The sequence below is a fragment of the Ranitomeya variabilis genome, chromosome 3, assembly GCF_051348905.1.
Source record: "Ranitomeya variabilis isolate aRanVar5 chromosome 3, aRanVar5.hap1, whole genome shotgun sequence".
Lineage (NCBI taxonomy): Eukaryota > Metazoa > Chordata > Amphibia > Anura > Dendrobatidae > Ranitomeya > Ranitomeya variabilis.
Window position 1 is genome coordinate 752,776,150 of NC_135234.1, and position 15,891 is coordinate 752,792,040.

The following is a 15,891-nucleotide window of genomic DNA, read 5'->3' on the forward strand; positions in this document are numbered from 1 at the left end:
TCTCTTTGCTAAATTCCTAGCTCATTCTTATGTTTGTCTTTTCCTCTTACCTCACCGTTATTATTTGTGGGGGGCTTCTATCCAACTTTTTGGGGTATTTCCTCTGGAGGCAAGAAAGGTCTTTCTTTTCCCTTCTAGGGGTAGTTAGCTCTCCGGCTGGCGCGAGACATCTAGGATCAACGTAGGAACGTTCCCCGGCTGCTGGTATTTGTGGTGCTAGGATTAGTTATATGGTCAGCCCAGTTACCACTGCCCTATGAGCTGGTTTTCTGTATTTACTGACTTAGCATTATTCCTGAGACCCTCTGCCATTGGGGTCATAACACCCTACACTGTTTTAGACACCAGGGATGTAACATGCCCTAATCATCGTTTTAGACCTGAAGAGAATTAACTCTAAAGTTTTTTCCCACTCAAAAACCTACATGTGACATTCACAGTAAGGGGACCTACCTGTTTTTATTCACAAGTGGGGGTCTTTTACATATCAGAATTCTTTTGTAGTACAGTGTGTTAGATGGCCGCCGGAAAGGTCTTCAAGGGGAGATATGTATCATCGAGGTTGGTAGCCTCAGTGATGTAAGCCAGGAAAAGCAGGCACCAGCACGTATAGTGCTGAGAGAGTTAATAGAGCGAGTCAAGGGCCAGGTTTACAGTCACAGAGAAGGGTGAGAATGGCTGATCACATATTCCCACCCCGGGGCCTGATACGGCATATATAAGGAAGTCCAGCTGTATCATTAGGACACAGCGTGTGCAAGGTGAAAAGAGTTTCTTGGGTGGCTCAGTCTCTGCTAGATGTTGAGTGAAGACCTGATGTTGAAACGAGTGAGTCGGTGCTATGTATGGACTGTTTCTTTTTCGTTTTGGTTCTGTTATACCTTTTGTACCCAGAAGAGGCTGTATTGTTTTGTTAAGCTGGATGGTTTCTGGACGTTTAATAAACCACATATTTGTTTTGAACCAAAGAACTGTATCCAGCGTCAACCAGAAAGTCGATCCCTTACAATTGGTGGATAATGCGGGCAGAAATTCCCGAGGACACAGATGATTGCTGTAGCAGCGTCTACCTGAGAGACGATCCATTACAAATCAAAAATCAAGAAGTTAAGGATAGAAACAAAATGCAGACATTTTATGCGTGCCTGCTACAATGACACGGGTATTTCCATACTGTATCATTGCATTATTTCTGCAATACCTAGACAATGACAAAGATATAAGATGGATAAATACATATGAGATGAACAATAGTACTTAGATATATTGGATGGAAAGATATGTGTTAGACATTGGAAAAAAAAACTATAGACTGTAAATATGTAGATAGATGGATATGCAGTCAGATGGATTAATGTTAGATATGAGTAAAATGGATACATCTGTTATAGATAAATATTGGAGGGATATAGACAGATGGATAGATATTGATTAGGTGAAAAGATATTGGATTGAAAATTATTAGAAAAAAAGATGTTATTAGATGGTCCAAACTGGTGGTAAATAGAGATGATGAAAACTATTTACAGGACCCTGTTCTAGCGGCTAAGTCAGTAGTCCGGTCCGTGGCTTATGTGGCTGCTGGACCAGACCAAGGTCCTGCTAATATTTTTGGAATGCAGGGGGTTAGCTCCTGTCATCACTGACCAGCTTTTTATTTTCATCCTTAACGTGAACCAGCACTTTAAAGGTTTTTCAAACAAGAACACATTTCTTCTTATAAAAAAGATCACTTGACTCCCAGCGATCAGCTCTAATCTGTAAGGAAAACCTCAGTTTTCCTGCAGCACACCCACAGGAGAAATCAAGCATTACACTCTGGCCATTAAAATCAATGTGTTGTCTGTGTAATGGATGGGTCCTCCAGAGCCAAAGACACTCTTTTTGTAACCACATTACTCTCCTGCCTGGACATGAGGGTTCTGGCTATCGGACCCCCTAAACTGGATGAGCCCTTTAAGGGCTTTCTGTTCTTTAGTTTCCCTGATTATTTTTACATGTTTGATATCTAGGACAAATATATTTTTCCAACTCCATAATACTTTATGACAACACAGCCGGAGACTGGTTTATCTCCAGAGATATTTACTTGGGGAGAAGTTTCCCGTCTTCTAGGAAGAAACTGGCAGAACTTTGTGACCTCCTTGTATCCCTTTAATTGTAGGATGTAATATTTGGCTCCGTCTCCTTCAGCTGTGATATGAATTGTGGGAATTTCACATCTCTGTTTGATTTTTTTATTAAATATCTGATCTCTTTCCATTACATAACCTTTTTTTTTTCTGCCATCCGCGCACAGATCAGCAGTTTCTGCTCAGAGGGCAACATCCTCCTCCTCCCCAGACTATCGCTGTCTTCCCTCTCCCTTCCTTGGACACCTCTGTATAAATGGTTTTCTTTTGATGAAGGGCCTATAAAGTATCTTCACCGATGCCAAAAACGTACTAAAGCCTTTAAAAGGACAGTATCTGGTGTGTCCGCCCCGAGGCCTCCATTGTCAGCTAGGAAAAAAGAACATTGTTACCGTATCAACCGGAGAATGTGCATTACAACGTATCATGGTGATCGGCGGTAGTTTAATGCAGCGGTGGTTTTTATTCAATGTTTTCTTAAAATTTTTAACTTGTTGCTTGAAACCCGGATTACAAATAATAAGAAAATAAATCTTATGAGTCCATAACCCTTTCTAATCCCACCCTTAGTTCTATTCAGTGTAACAATGGAGAATGTGAATGAACAATTTAAAGGGAACACCATACTATTGTTTAACCACTAAAAGAGATTATTAAGCATTTATTTAGCATTTAAATCCTTAATAAAAATGACCCTGTGTGTAAATATTGCTATTACCGGTATGTTGCTCAGTGGTGCCGCTTTCATTTTTTCTCTCGCTACCCATCTGATGCGCACTGTCCTAAAAAAAAAAAGAGGATGATTTACTTCTTGCATTTTATATACGGTATTTTTATAGCAAATGCTTCTCCTGTTCAATGACAGGGATTAAAATCATGTTGTATTTTCTTTTGTTACAGTGGTCTGTTTATAACCATCCACGACAAAGGGCATATTGCTAACATGCTGAATTCCTGGCCTGAAGAAGATATAAAGGTACAGTACATTGTGCAGTATTATACTAAATAGCAACTCCTGTCAGATATGATAATTTTATCATATTCTACTACATAGGGTGCAGTATTATAGTAGTTATATTCTTGTACATAGGAGCAGTATTATAGTAGTTATATTCTTGTACATAGGAGCAGTATTATAGTAGTTATATTCTTGTACATAAGAGCAGTATTATAGTAGTTATATTCTTGTACATAAGAGCAGTATTATAGTAGTTATATTCTTGTACATAGGAGCAGTATTATAGTAGTTATATTCTTGTACATAGGGGCAGTATTATAGTAGTTATATTCTTGTACATAGGGGCAGTATTATAGTAGTTATATTCTTGTACATAGGAGCAGTATTATAGTAGTCATATTCTTGTACATAGGGGCAGTATTATAGTAGTTATATTCTTGTACATAGGAGCAGTATTATAGTAGTTATATTCTTGTACATAGGGGCAGTATTATAGTAGTTATATTCTTGTACATAGGAGCAGTATTATAGTAGTTATATTCTAGTACATAGGGGGCAGTATTATAGTAGTTATATTCTTGTACATAGGGGGCAGTATTATAGTAGTTATATTCTTGTACATAGGGGCAGTATTATAGTAGTTGTATTCTTGTACATAGGAGCAGTATTATAGTAGTTATATTCTTGTACATAGGGGCAGTATTATAGTAGTTATATTCTTGTACATAGGGGCAGTATTATAGTAGTTGTATTCTTGTACATAGGAGCAGTATTATAGTAGTCATATTCTTGTACATAGGGGCAGTATTATAGTAGTTATATTCTTGTACATAGGAGCAGTATTATAGTAGTTATATTCTTGTACATAGGGGCAGTATTATAGTAGTTGTATTCTTGTACATAGGAGCAGTATTATAGTAGTTATATTCTAGTACATAGGGGGCAGTATTATAGTAGTTATATTCTTGTACATAGGGGGCAGTATTATAGTAGTTATATTCTTGTACATAGGGGCAGTATTATAGTAGTTGTATTCTTGTACATAGGAGCAGTATTATAGTAGTTATATTCTTGTACATAGGGGCAGTATTATAGTAGTTATATTCATGTACATAGGGGCAGTATTATAGTAGTTATATTCTTGTACATAGGGAGCAGTATTATAGTAGTTATATTCTTGTATATAGGAGCAGTATTATAGTAGATATATTCTTGTACATAGGGGCAGTATTATAGTAGTTATATTCTTGTACATAGGAGCAGTATTATAGTAGTTATATTCTTGTACATAGGGGCAGTATTATAGTAGTCATATTCTTGTACATAGGGGCAGTATTATAGTAGTTATATTCTTGTACATAGGAGCAGTATTATAGTAGTTATATTCTTGTACATAGGGGCAGTATTATAGTAGTTGTATTCTTGTACATAGGAGCAGTATTATAGTAGTTATATTCTAGTACATAGGGGGCAGTATTATAGTAGTCATATTCTTGTACATAGGGGCAGTATTATAGTAGTTATATTCTTGTACATAGGGGCAGTATTATAGTAGTTATATTCTTGTACATAGGGGCAGTATTATAGTAGTTGTATTCTTGTACATAGGAGCAGTATTATAGTAGTTATATTCTAGTACATAGGGGGCAGTATTATAGTAGTTATATTCTTGTACATAGGGGGCAGTATTATAGTAGTTATATTCTTGTACATAGGAGCAGTATTATAGTAGTTATATTCTTGTACATAGGGGCAGTATTATAGTAGTTATATTCTTGTACATAGGGGCAGTATTATAGTAGTTATATTCATGTACATAGGGGCAGTATTATAGTAGTTATATTCTTGTACATAGGGGCAGTATTATAGTAGTTATATTCTTGTACATAGGAGCAGTATTATAGTAGTTATATTCTTGTACATAGGAGCAGTATTATAGTAGTTATATTCTTGTACATAGGGGCAGTATTATAGTAGTTATATTCTTGTACATAAGAGCAGTATTATAGTAGTTATATTCTTGTACATATGGGCAGTATTTTAATAGTTATATTTTTTAGTACTGTGGGGAAGTATTATAGTAATTATAGTTTTGTACGTAGAGGACAGTATTATAGTAGCTATATTTCTCAGACGCTTCATTGGGGGACACAGGAACCATGAATTTGTCTTCTGACACTAATACACCTTAAAAAAGCTGGCTCCCCCCTAGCAGACTATATCTTGTCTGCTAGCACCAGGCCTCCTCAGTTTAGCTTGCTGTCAGTTGGAGGCGACATGTGTCTCAGACCAGTCTTAGCCTTGGTAGTTTAGGTTAAGTGCTACCGTTCTTTCCTTTTTTTTTGTTTTTTGGAAGAGACCTCTTCTTAGTGCATCTCTTAAGCAGTCCAGGTAGCCTTGCTCCAGATTTTCATCTGGAGGATGAGGGCTCCCTTTTGGTTGATGACTCCAACCTTTAGCAGTGACATTTTTTAGAGACAAGGGTAATCGACTTGCCGAGCTAATCTTTTTTGTTTGACAGTGTGGGATAGGAGACTATTGATCAGATAGACCAGGATTGATGCTTCCTGAGTAAAGCTGCACTTTTTAGATGCGTTGAGTGGCTATTTATGCCTCCCTTTCAGGTGGCTAGTTTGGTACTTTGTTTCATGCCTTATGCTATCTTGGTTCTCAAGGCGGTCCTCACCTTATATAAGTCTTTTTTTGCATTTGAGAATTCTAGTGGTGCTTCCATCTTTTCATATCTTATGGGAGCACTGACTAGGTTTGACTCATTTGGGTGTTAATTCAAGTCGTTCAGACAATCGACTTCTGATGCGTTGCCTGGACCACCAGGGGGTTTGAAGATCTCAAGCCACTGAGTGTCTTGCAAGAAGCCTACCTCCTCAACTAGAGCTTCCACTGGTAGGTGATGCCTCTGGGCTTTTCCACATTCCAGAAGACTCTTTGTCTTTTCTTGTCAGAGCAAGATTCTCCTTCCCCAGCTTGATTCTTTAGTTTGAGTCCAGAGCTTCCTGTTCTTCATGGCAGATGCCCACAGGCAACACCTATAGCATCCAGAGAGACCTTTCTTAACGATTTCCTCTTTTGCCCAATTTTGTGGTCATTTAGTTTTCTGGCTGGTCCGCACTTCGGAAGGTTCTTGGCTTTTTGGGTTAGGGAGCAAGGGCCTTAGACTTTAGACTTTTTACCATTACCTATGGCAATATCCTCCTTTTTAATTTTTTCATGCCCATCTTGACCTAGATAGCTCCATCCGAACGTCTTGTGGGTCATCCCGGTATGTCTGACAGAGGTCAGACCGCCTCTAGAGCTACCATTGTTCACTCGCTTCGATCTGAGAGAATGTGGAAGGTCTGATTAAACTATAAAATAGGACAATCCTGCCAGGGCACGGCTCTCTAACTCCGTGAGATAGAAGCCTCCTGGTCTTGCGCCTCCATGTGTCTGTTCTTCTATTCCATAAGACCGCAACGCAGTCTTCTGTCCACATCTTTGTGGAGATCTCTTACCTTTAGGTCTAGGGATGCAAGTCTTAGCAGAAGGGTACTACAGGCTGCAGTGGGCAGTAGCCTGATGGATTACTGTTCTTTTTTCTGCAGTACTGGAATTAGTTTTTCCAGTTTTAGGATGTCCCATGGTTCCCGTGTGCCTCAATAAAGCGACCAACAAATGAAGATTTTTGGTACTCACTCTAAAAGCTTTCTCTTTCTGTAGTCTTCATTTGGGGGAAACAATACGTACCCTGGGTTTCCTGGTCAGATGTGAATTTAGATTTTTTTTTTCTCTCTGGCTGGTTATGCTTTAGCTCTTTTGGCTTCTCCTACTGCTTTCTGACTAACTGAGGAGACCTGGTAATAGCAGGTAAAATATAGCTGGTGGACAGGAACCATTTTTTCTTTCTTAAGGTGTTTTATAAGTGTCCAACCTTCAGACGGCAATAGACTAACCCATGGTTCGATCCTGTGACCTCCAATAAAAATATTTTACAGAATACCTAAAATCTTCTTTTATACATAAGAGCAGTATAATAGTAGTTTTATTCTTGTACCTGGAGGACGGTATTATGGTTATTTAGTGTTGGTTGAGTTCATTTTTTTAAGTTTGTCTGTACAGAATCTGGCTGGACTTTCATAATAGCCAAGAGCAGTTGTTACATCCTTTCCACCGCTCCTTTCACACATCAGAAAAAGTGAATTTTTTACAAAACTAGCGACAATGAGCACAGAAAAACATTAATTCCAGGTAAAAAAAAAAAAAAGAATCTGAAATGAATTTCCTGAATGTCACACCTTCGCGCCTCTGGATATGTATTTTGCAGTTAGATGGATGAGTGACACATTTTTGAAAATGCTAAGTTAAAAAGCTTAGAAAATGATTGAGAAAAACAACAGTTCACCGTGAAAGGAAAAATCTTCTCTAATGGCGGCTTTACTGCATGGATTATTCAGGAGTTAGAAGTTCTTTGGTAATAATTCTTGTAATTCGCACACTTCACTACTGTAATGAGTGGGGTGAGCAGGATGTAAAGCCCGAATAATCATAGACTACGCTCTACTTCCGGCTGCAGTTCCACCTCCTATGTGAAACTTTCTGGAAAAAGAAACTTTTTTTTCTGCTTTCTTTTTTAATGTTTTTAATACTATTCATAAAGGGACTGATGCATCAGAATAGAAGTTAACCCTTAGATTTTTGAACATGAGAGATAAATATCCTCATAATGTACTCATATAAAATAAAATTGTCTACCATGTGCACTGTCATAATAGCACCATATACATTGCCTTGAAAAATTATTCATAGCCCATGAACTTCAAATTTTTTTTACGATCCACCCACAATCTTAAATGTATTTTATTGGGAATTTATGTGATATTCACAAAGTAGCAAGTATTTGTGAAACGTAAAGGAAATGATAAATGGTTTTCTAAATATTTAAAAAATATAAAATCGGGAAAATTGTGACGTGCATTTGTATTCAGCCCCCTGTTGTCTGATATTCCCAAATAAAATGTTTAGTGACCAATTGTCTCCAAAAGTCACATAATTAGTACATTGAGTCCACCTGGGTATAATTTCCTTCTCAGTATAACTACAGCTGTGAGGTTTGTGTGACAATATTAGGGCTCAAACAGCATCAAGAGAACCAAGGAACCCACCGGACAGGTCAAGGATAAAGTGGTGGAGTAGAGTAGAGCAGGGTTAGGTTATAAAAAAAATATAGCTCAAGCTCTGAACATCTCACAGAGCTTTGTTCAATGTATCATCCAAAAATGTAAGGAGTATGGCACAACTGTAAACCTACCAAGACATGGCCATCCATCAAAACTGGTATCTCAAGCAAGGAGAGCACTAATTAATGAAGCAGCCAAGAGGTCCATGGTCACTCTGGAGAAGCTGCAGATATCCACAGCTCAGGTGGGAGAATCTGTCCACTGGACAACTATTAGTTGTATATATTCGACAATTCTAGCCTTTATGGAACAGTGGCAAGAAGAAAGCCATTTTTGAAAGCAAGCTATTAGAATTCCCGTTTGAAGTTTGCAAAAAGCCATGTAGGGGACACTGTAAACATGTGGAAGAATGGGCTCTGGCTAGATGAGAACAATGGAGAACTTTTGGGGCTAAATGCCAAACACTATGTGTGGCGCAAAAAACTAACACTGCACATCACCCTGAAAACACCATCCCCACCATCATACATGGTGGTGGCAGCATCCAGGTGTGGGAAGGCTTTCCTTCAGGAGCACGGAAGCTTTTCAGAGTTGATGTGAAAACGGATGGAGGTAAACCTGTTAAAGGTGGCATAAGACTTAAGACAGGGTTGTAGGTTCACCTTCCAGTAGGACGGCAACCTTAAACATCCTGCCAGAGTTACAATAGATGGTTTAGATCAAAGCATATTCATGTGTGTGAAAGGCCAAGACACAGTTTAAACCTAAATCACTTAAACATGTTCATGTAACAAGAAAAAATGTGGAAAAATTCATGGGGTATGGTTACTTTTTCAAGGCACTGTATAGTCTACCATGTGCACTCTTGTGACTGCACCATACATACTCTGTCACATCTTTTGCAGGCAATTGTGGTGACAGATGGGGAGCGCATTCTAGGCCTTGGTGACCTCGGAGGTTATGGTATGGGGATCCCCGTGGGGAAGCTGGCCCTGTATACCGCCTGTGGGGGAGTGCACCCCCAGCAATGTCTGCCTGTGTTGTTGGATGTCGGCACGGACAATGAGGTAAGACATTGGCTTTTGCCATATACATTCATGCAGTTTTATTATAGTGTAAGTTTTATTTTTACACTTTTATATTTTAAGCATATTCATATTGTTATATATGTCTCCTTATTATGTTTCTTGTGGGGTTTTTTTTTTGTTTCTTTTTATTTATTTTGTTTGGTTATTTTAGGAGGGGATTCAGTTTTAGTGTGTAGAAAACAAAGGAAGCAGTAGGAGGGTTGTTCATTTTCCACCAAGAGTTTTCAACTCTCTTCTCTCTTTATTTTTTTTTTTCTTTCTGGACATCTCTTGGGCCAATTTATGACCACATCAAATTTCAGCTCAACTTTGATGTGGTCTGTGATCCTCATACAGCCAAAAAAGAGCTCAGAAAAGACAGAAATAAGAGTTAGAAACACTCCCGTTGACACGAGCTCACTGATGGATTCTCAGATATCTCCTCATTCTGCAATACAGAGGCTACAAAAAAGGAAAAAATTGTAATGAAGCTCAAATATCATAATTTTAGCCCAAAGTAAATGTATATAAGTATGTAAAAAAAAGTCTAGCCTTTAAAAGGTGTTGCGTGGGACTTTTATATAGGTGGCCTAGTCTTAGGATAGGTCATCAATATGTGATTGGTTGGGGTGTGATACCCAGCACACTCGCCCATCAGCTGTTCCCGGTGCTGGCGGCGGCCGTAGTTGCTCAGTTGCAGAGTTGCACAGCTCCATCGACTGCATAGTGGCTGCAGCGGGTACTGCACATCTGGCCCCTGTTGATTTTAACCCACTTTAACCCCTTTACCATGGGCAGTTTTCAGCTTTTTATTTTTATTTTTTTTCCTCCCCTTCTTCCAAGAGCCATAACTTTTTTTAATTGTTCCATCCACATAGCCATATGAGAGCTTGTTTTTCGCTGGACGAGTTGTACTTTTGAATGACACCATTCATTTTACCATACAGTGCACTGGAAAATGGGGGAAAAAATTCCAAGTGCGGTGAAATTGCAAAAAAAAAAAAATGCAATTCCACAATTGCTTTTTGGGTTTTTTTTAATTTCGCATGTTCACTATATGGTAAAATTGATCTCCCATTATGATTCCCCAGGACAGTACGAGTTTGCAGATACAAAGATGTAAAGTTTCTCTTTTATTTATGTGGTGATAAAAAAATTCCGAAATTTATATGAAAAAAAGTTTTTGCATTTGTCGTAGCGTCTTCATTTTTTTGGAATCTGCCCGCGGGTGGTTTCACACTTGCGTTTTTGTCTGCAGCGTTTTTTGCACAAAAAACGCATGCGTTTTTCCCCTATATTTAACATTGAAAACGCATGCATTTTTTTGGTACGCGTTTGGTCGCGTTTTCAAACGCATGCGTTTTTTTCTGCATGCGTTCATTTTCAGAAATGCTACCTGCAGTATTTTCTTGCGCGTTTTTTTTGCGTTTTCACTGCGGCGCACGCGTCCGGGCGCAGAGGACGCAGCAAGTTGCATTTTTGCTGCATCCAAAATCAATCAAAAAAAGGACGCATGCGGCGCAAAATGCAGCGTTGTGCATGCGTTTTGCTGCGTTTTTGTTTGCGTTGTGCGTTGCGGCGCCGACGCTGCGGCGCACAACGCAAGTGTGAACGTAGCCTTAGTTTGCGTTAAAAACGCATGCGTTTTTATTGGAAAAAAACAGAAAACACACTGAAAAGTCACCCACCACCATCAAGGTGATAAAGGGATCCAAACCCTAACCCTACCCCTAACCTCACTCCTAACCGTTTAATGAACATTTTCTGACAGTCATAGTGCCACGTATTTCAGTGCCACGTATTTCAGTGCCACGTATTTCAGTGCCACGTATTTCAGTGCCACGATATTTCAGTGCCACGTATTTCAGTGCCACGTATTTCAGTGCCACGATATTTCAGTGCCACGTATTTCAGTGCCACGATATTTCAGTGCCACGTATTTCAGTGCCACATATTTCAGTGCCACATATTTCAGTGCCACGATATTTCAGTGCCACATATTTCAGTGCCACGATATTTCAGTGCCACGTATTTCAGTGCCACGATATTTCAGTGCCACGATATTTCAGTGCCACGATATTTCAGTGCCACGTATTTCAGTGCCACGATATTTCAGTGCCACGTATTTCAGTGCCACGTATTTAGGGTAGGGTTAAGTGTAGGGTTAAATGCGTGGCACTGAAATATCGTGGCATTTACGTGAAATACGTGGCACTTAAATACGTGGCACTTATATACGTGGCACTTATATACGTGGCACTTAAATACGTGGCACTTATATACGTGCCACTTAAATACGTGGCACTTAAATACGTGGCACTTATATATGTGGCCACTGAAATATCGTGGCACTTATATACGTATATACGTATATACGTATATAAACGTATTTCAGTGCCACGCATTTCAGGTTAGGGTTAGGGTTAGGGGTAGGGTTAGGGTTTTTTCTTGTTTTCTTGTGGTTTTCTATAAAAACGCATGCGTCTAAAAAACGCATGCGTTTTACCGCGTTTACATACGTTTTTTCACACATGCGTTTTTTTAAAAACGCATGCAGATAAAAACGCAAGTGTGAAACCAGCCTAAGTGACTTTGTTATTGATCCCATATTGGGGTAGATACAATGTTTTTATTGCCTTTTATTGCAATGTTACCTAATTTTGGCTTGTTTTGGTGCTTCCGGTTGGCAAGCTGCAATTAACTGGTTAACAGCTGTGGGTGGATCTTGAATCCACCTGTGGCTGTTAGAGACACTTGATGACAGATTAAATCAGCCATCAAGTGCAAGGAAGGATGCAGCCTCGGCGAGTGAGCCTGCATCAAAGGAAGGGACACAACCTTCGACATAAATATACATCATCGGTTGAGAAATTTGGTGCATTTTACAACTTTGTTCGTTTTTCTATACTTTTTTCATAACTGTGAAAATGCGTGATCTGTAAAAGACGACGTTATTTGATGTGATACCTTCTTCCTGGGACCGATATTTAAAGGTGGTGACTTTCCTCTGCTCCGCTTCTGATTTTATGCGGCGAGCAGCCTACCCCTGCACAGCATCAGCTATTAACATGATGGATGGCTGTCACGCCCTACCGAAGGATCAATCGGGTGGACCCACTGGACCGCAAATACAGCGGTTGCTGATACCAGGAAGGGAGAGCCAGACCAGGGAAGCAGGTTCAAAAGCTTTATTGTACAGAAATACAAATATACTAGGGGAGACACCCCAAAGGAAGGCCACAGGAACAAAACACCAGGGTGCCTCTAAGGAGTCCAAGGCTTGGAGTGACCCCTATACAGGGATTTCCCCTTGACCTCCAATAGAGGGTCCGATGAGGCAGAAACCTGTGTTAAACCGACCTAGGAGGTTGGGAAGAAACGAACGGACAAAAACGGGGCAGAATTAGGAACTTGGAAGAAGGCTGAAGACTGCAGGGAACCGCACTGGATACGGGACTCAGGATGCCGAGAAGACCAGACAAGATCCTAGGGAAAAAGGTAAACAGAGTAAGACAGGCAAATTGGACTGGAAAGCCTAGCTAGACAAGACCTGGAGCAGAGACTTCAGGATAATAGAAGTTGCCCAGGCGGCGTCCAGGAGTGACTGAGATCCTTATATCCCTCCAGCCTCCAGGTGATAGGCTGGGAGGAGGGGCAGTGAGTGGAGAGGGGCTGGCCCTTTAAGAAGCCAGAGAGCTCGCCTGCGCGCCCCCTATGCACTCCCTAGGAGAGGGAGAGGAAGGAGGAAGTGCAGCAGACATGGGAGCAAGGACCCGGGCAGCATGTCTGCAGGGACGGACCCCGGAGCGCCGGCGGACGACCGGAGCGTGACCCTGCTGGCTCAGGACAGGACCAGAAGAGGTATGAGCAGGCGGGGAAGAGAAAGTGGGTGCCCCGGACCGCGAGGTGGTGACAGTGGCACAATGTTCCCTGGGTGCCTACAGTTATGATCTGACAATGGAAAGACCTGGATCTGTTTCTTTTTATCTTTAATGGACCTGATGAGATCTGCACAAATGTCACACGAGGGCCCAGAGTATCACCATACAATGCCGTGGTCTCATCTTGCGATGGACTCTCTGGCACCGATCATAGTCAACGTAGGATCCGTCAACCACGCTGCTGACCAGCAGCGATCAGAAAAAAGAAGCGATCATTGCTTCTCTTTGGGAGTCAGCTACAACCAATTAGTGGCCAGACTAGCAGGAGGGGATGAATTCACACTTGCAGACTGACCTCGACACAAAAAGTTTAATATGCAAACAAGCACCGCATATTGGGGGATTTGGTTGCTTAAAAAAACAAATCCCCAATATTTTTTCATACAGTCACATGGTTAAAGGGGTTGTCCAGGATAAGAAATACATGACTGCTTTCTTTAAAAACCATCGCCATCCCAGACTATATTGTGCCTGATATTGCAGTTTAGCACTATGGAGGAGCTCAACTGCAATACCAGACATAACCTATGGTCAGGAGTGGCGCTGTTTCTGAAAGAAAGCAGCTCTGTATTTCTTTATCATAGACATCTCCTCTGAGACATGTCTCGGGGGAGGTTTTGACCTTCATTCTCTTGAACACATTTCTCAGGAACTCAGAAGGCCTCTTTTTTAAAGGGATTATTTGGGAATGGAAAAAAATTAACAACTAAAGGGAATTTCATTATAAATAAATTCCCTAATACATTTAATAATCTAATCAAAATTGTTTTGTCTAGGGAGGTTATCACTATAGAACAAAAATGGCCCCGTCACTGAGCAAAATCTGTCCTAGAGTGTTAAGACAGATGCTTGCTTGTGAGCATGTGCAGTAGAAAGCTCCGCCCTCCTTTATGTCTAGAAAGATGTGCGCCACTAATACTACGAGAGATACCAAAGATGCTGAGGTGAGAACAGGCTGCTCACACTGCTGTCTATCACCCTGTCTATCTGATCTAATACTGGAGATGTCAGGGATGCTGCGGTGAGAAGAGGCTGCTTATACTGCTGTCCACCCTGTCTATCTGATCTAATACTGGAGATGTCAGGGATGCTGCGGTGAGAAGAGGCTGCTCACACTGCTGTCTACCCTGTCTAACTGATCTAATACTGGAGATGTCAGGGATGCTGCGGTGAGAAGAGGTTGCTCACACTGCTGTCTACCCCGTCTATCTGATCTATTACTGGAGATATCAGGGGTGCTGCGGTGAGAAGAGGCTGCTCACACTGCTGTCTACCCTGTCTGTGGAGAAACGGGGTCAGTGGGTGCTCTCGTCCGCTGGCCCGGCTGTCTTTAGCAAGACTGCATGGACCACGGCTCATACCATTGAACGCCCGCTCTATCTCCCAGTGGGCAATACACTGCACAGACAACACATGGTTAAGGTAAAACAGTGTGGCAATACTTTATTGAACCACAACACACAATAGCAAACAGAACAATCCCACCAATTACCCCAAGATGGTGCACATTACAGGGCCTCACCCTTCCGCTGACTCGCCGAGATAATGGTAGATGTTACGTCTGAGCTCCCAGGGTCGCTACTCCATCTGTGGATGCACGCACAGAGAAGGGGTAACGACAAGCATAGGGAGATGACCAAGAACTGTCCATAGAGTCCATACAAGGTCCAAAGCCAGTTGACATGATGTCAGAGCTCCCAGGGTCGCTACTCCATCTGTGAATGCACGCACAGAGAAGGGGTAATGACAAGCATAGGGAGATGACCAAGAACTGTCCATAGAGTCCATACAAGGTCCAAAGCCAGTTAACATGATGTCAGAGCTCCCAGGGTCGCTATTCCACCTGTGATACACACACAGAGAAGAGGTAACGACAAGCGTAGGGAGATGACCAAGAACTGTCCATAGAGTCCATACAAGGTACAAAGCCAGTTGACACGAGAGTCACCACCTGGTTTATCTGACCATCTCCATGGAACCAGGCGACCAGCGGGTCCCAAACCCGGCTTTCTCCAAACATATCCATGGTTCAGAGATGGTCACTGGATCAGATCTGTGTCCTTCCAACCGGAGCCGAAAACCCCTGGGTTGTTTCCTATAGAATCCTAGATCAGTGTCCCTCGTGATGGTGCCATGATGAATTGGCTGCAGTCCTTTCTCTTGTCTGTTGGGTGGTTTGCAGAATGTCTGGGTGATAGCTCTGTGTTACTTCAGTCTCCCAGGATGTTATCTCTGAGTCTTTTTATACCCAAGGCATGTAAGCTATTTTTAGAATTACCCAGGGTCCTTCAGTCCAACATCAAGATATGGTAAACAATGGTGATGGGATCAAGGTAGCACTATTAGCATATCAGTACACATCAATAAACAAAGCTTAACACACTCTATGTACAGTCACTATTACAGACTTACACAGTATGTTAGATAGTATATCAGTTGGCAGGTCTGTCTTCTTGACCCACCAGACAAACACTTAAATTCACAAGCCAATATACAGTTAAAAAAACAGTTCTTTTGGTTTGCAAAAACATGGTTGTCTGGGAAATTAAGATACAATCTGGTTTCTTCACACTGTCTATCTGATCTAATATTGGAGATATCAGGGATGCTGCGGTGAGA

General features: G+C 41.0%; 1 protein-coding gene across 5 annotated transcripts in view; it reads left to right on the plus strand.

The window, feature by feature from the left end:
• Positions 1-15,891, plus strand: part of ME3 (malic enzyme 3) — a 206,385-nt gene that overhangs the window by 85,763 nt on the left and 104,731 nt on the right. For all 5 annotated transcript variants that reach the window (XM_077298607.1, XM_077298609.1, XM_077298605.1 and 2 more), the window contains exons 5-6: positions 3,033-3,108; positions 9,170-9,331. In XM_077298607.1, the coding sequence (XP_077154722.1) occupies positions 3,033-3,108; positions 9,170-9,331 (238 nt within the window). The remainder of the gene's footprint in view (positions 1-3,032; positions 3,109-9,169; positions 9,332-15,891) is intronic.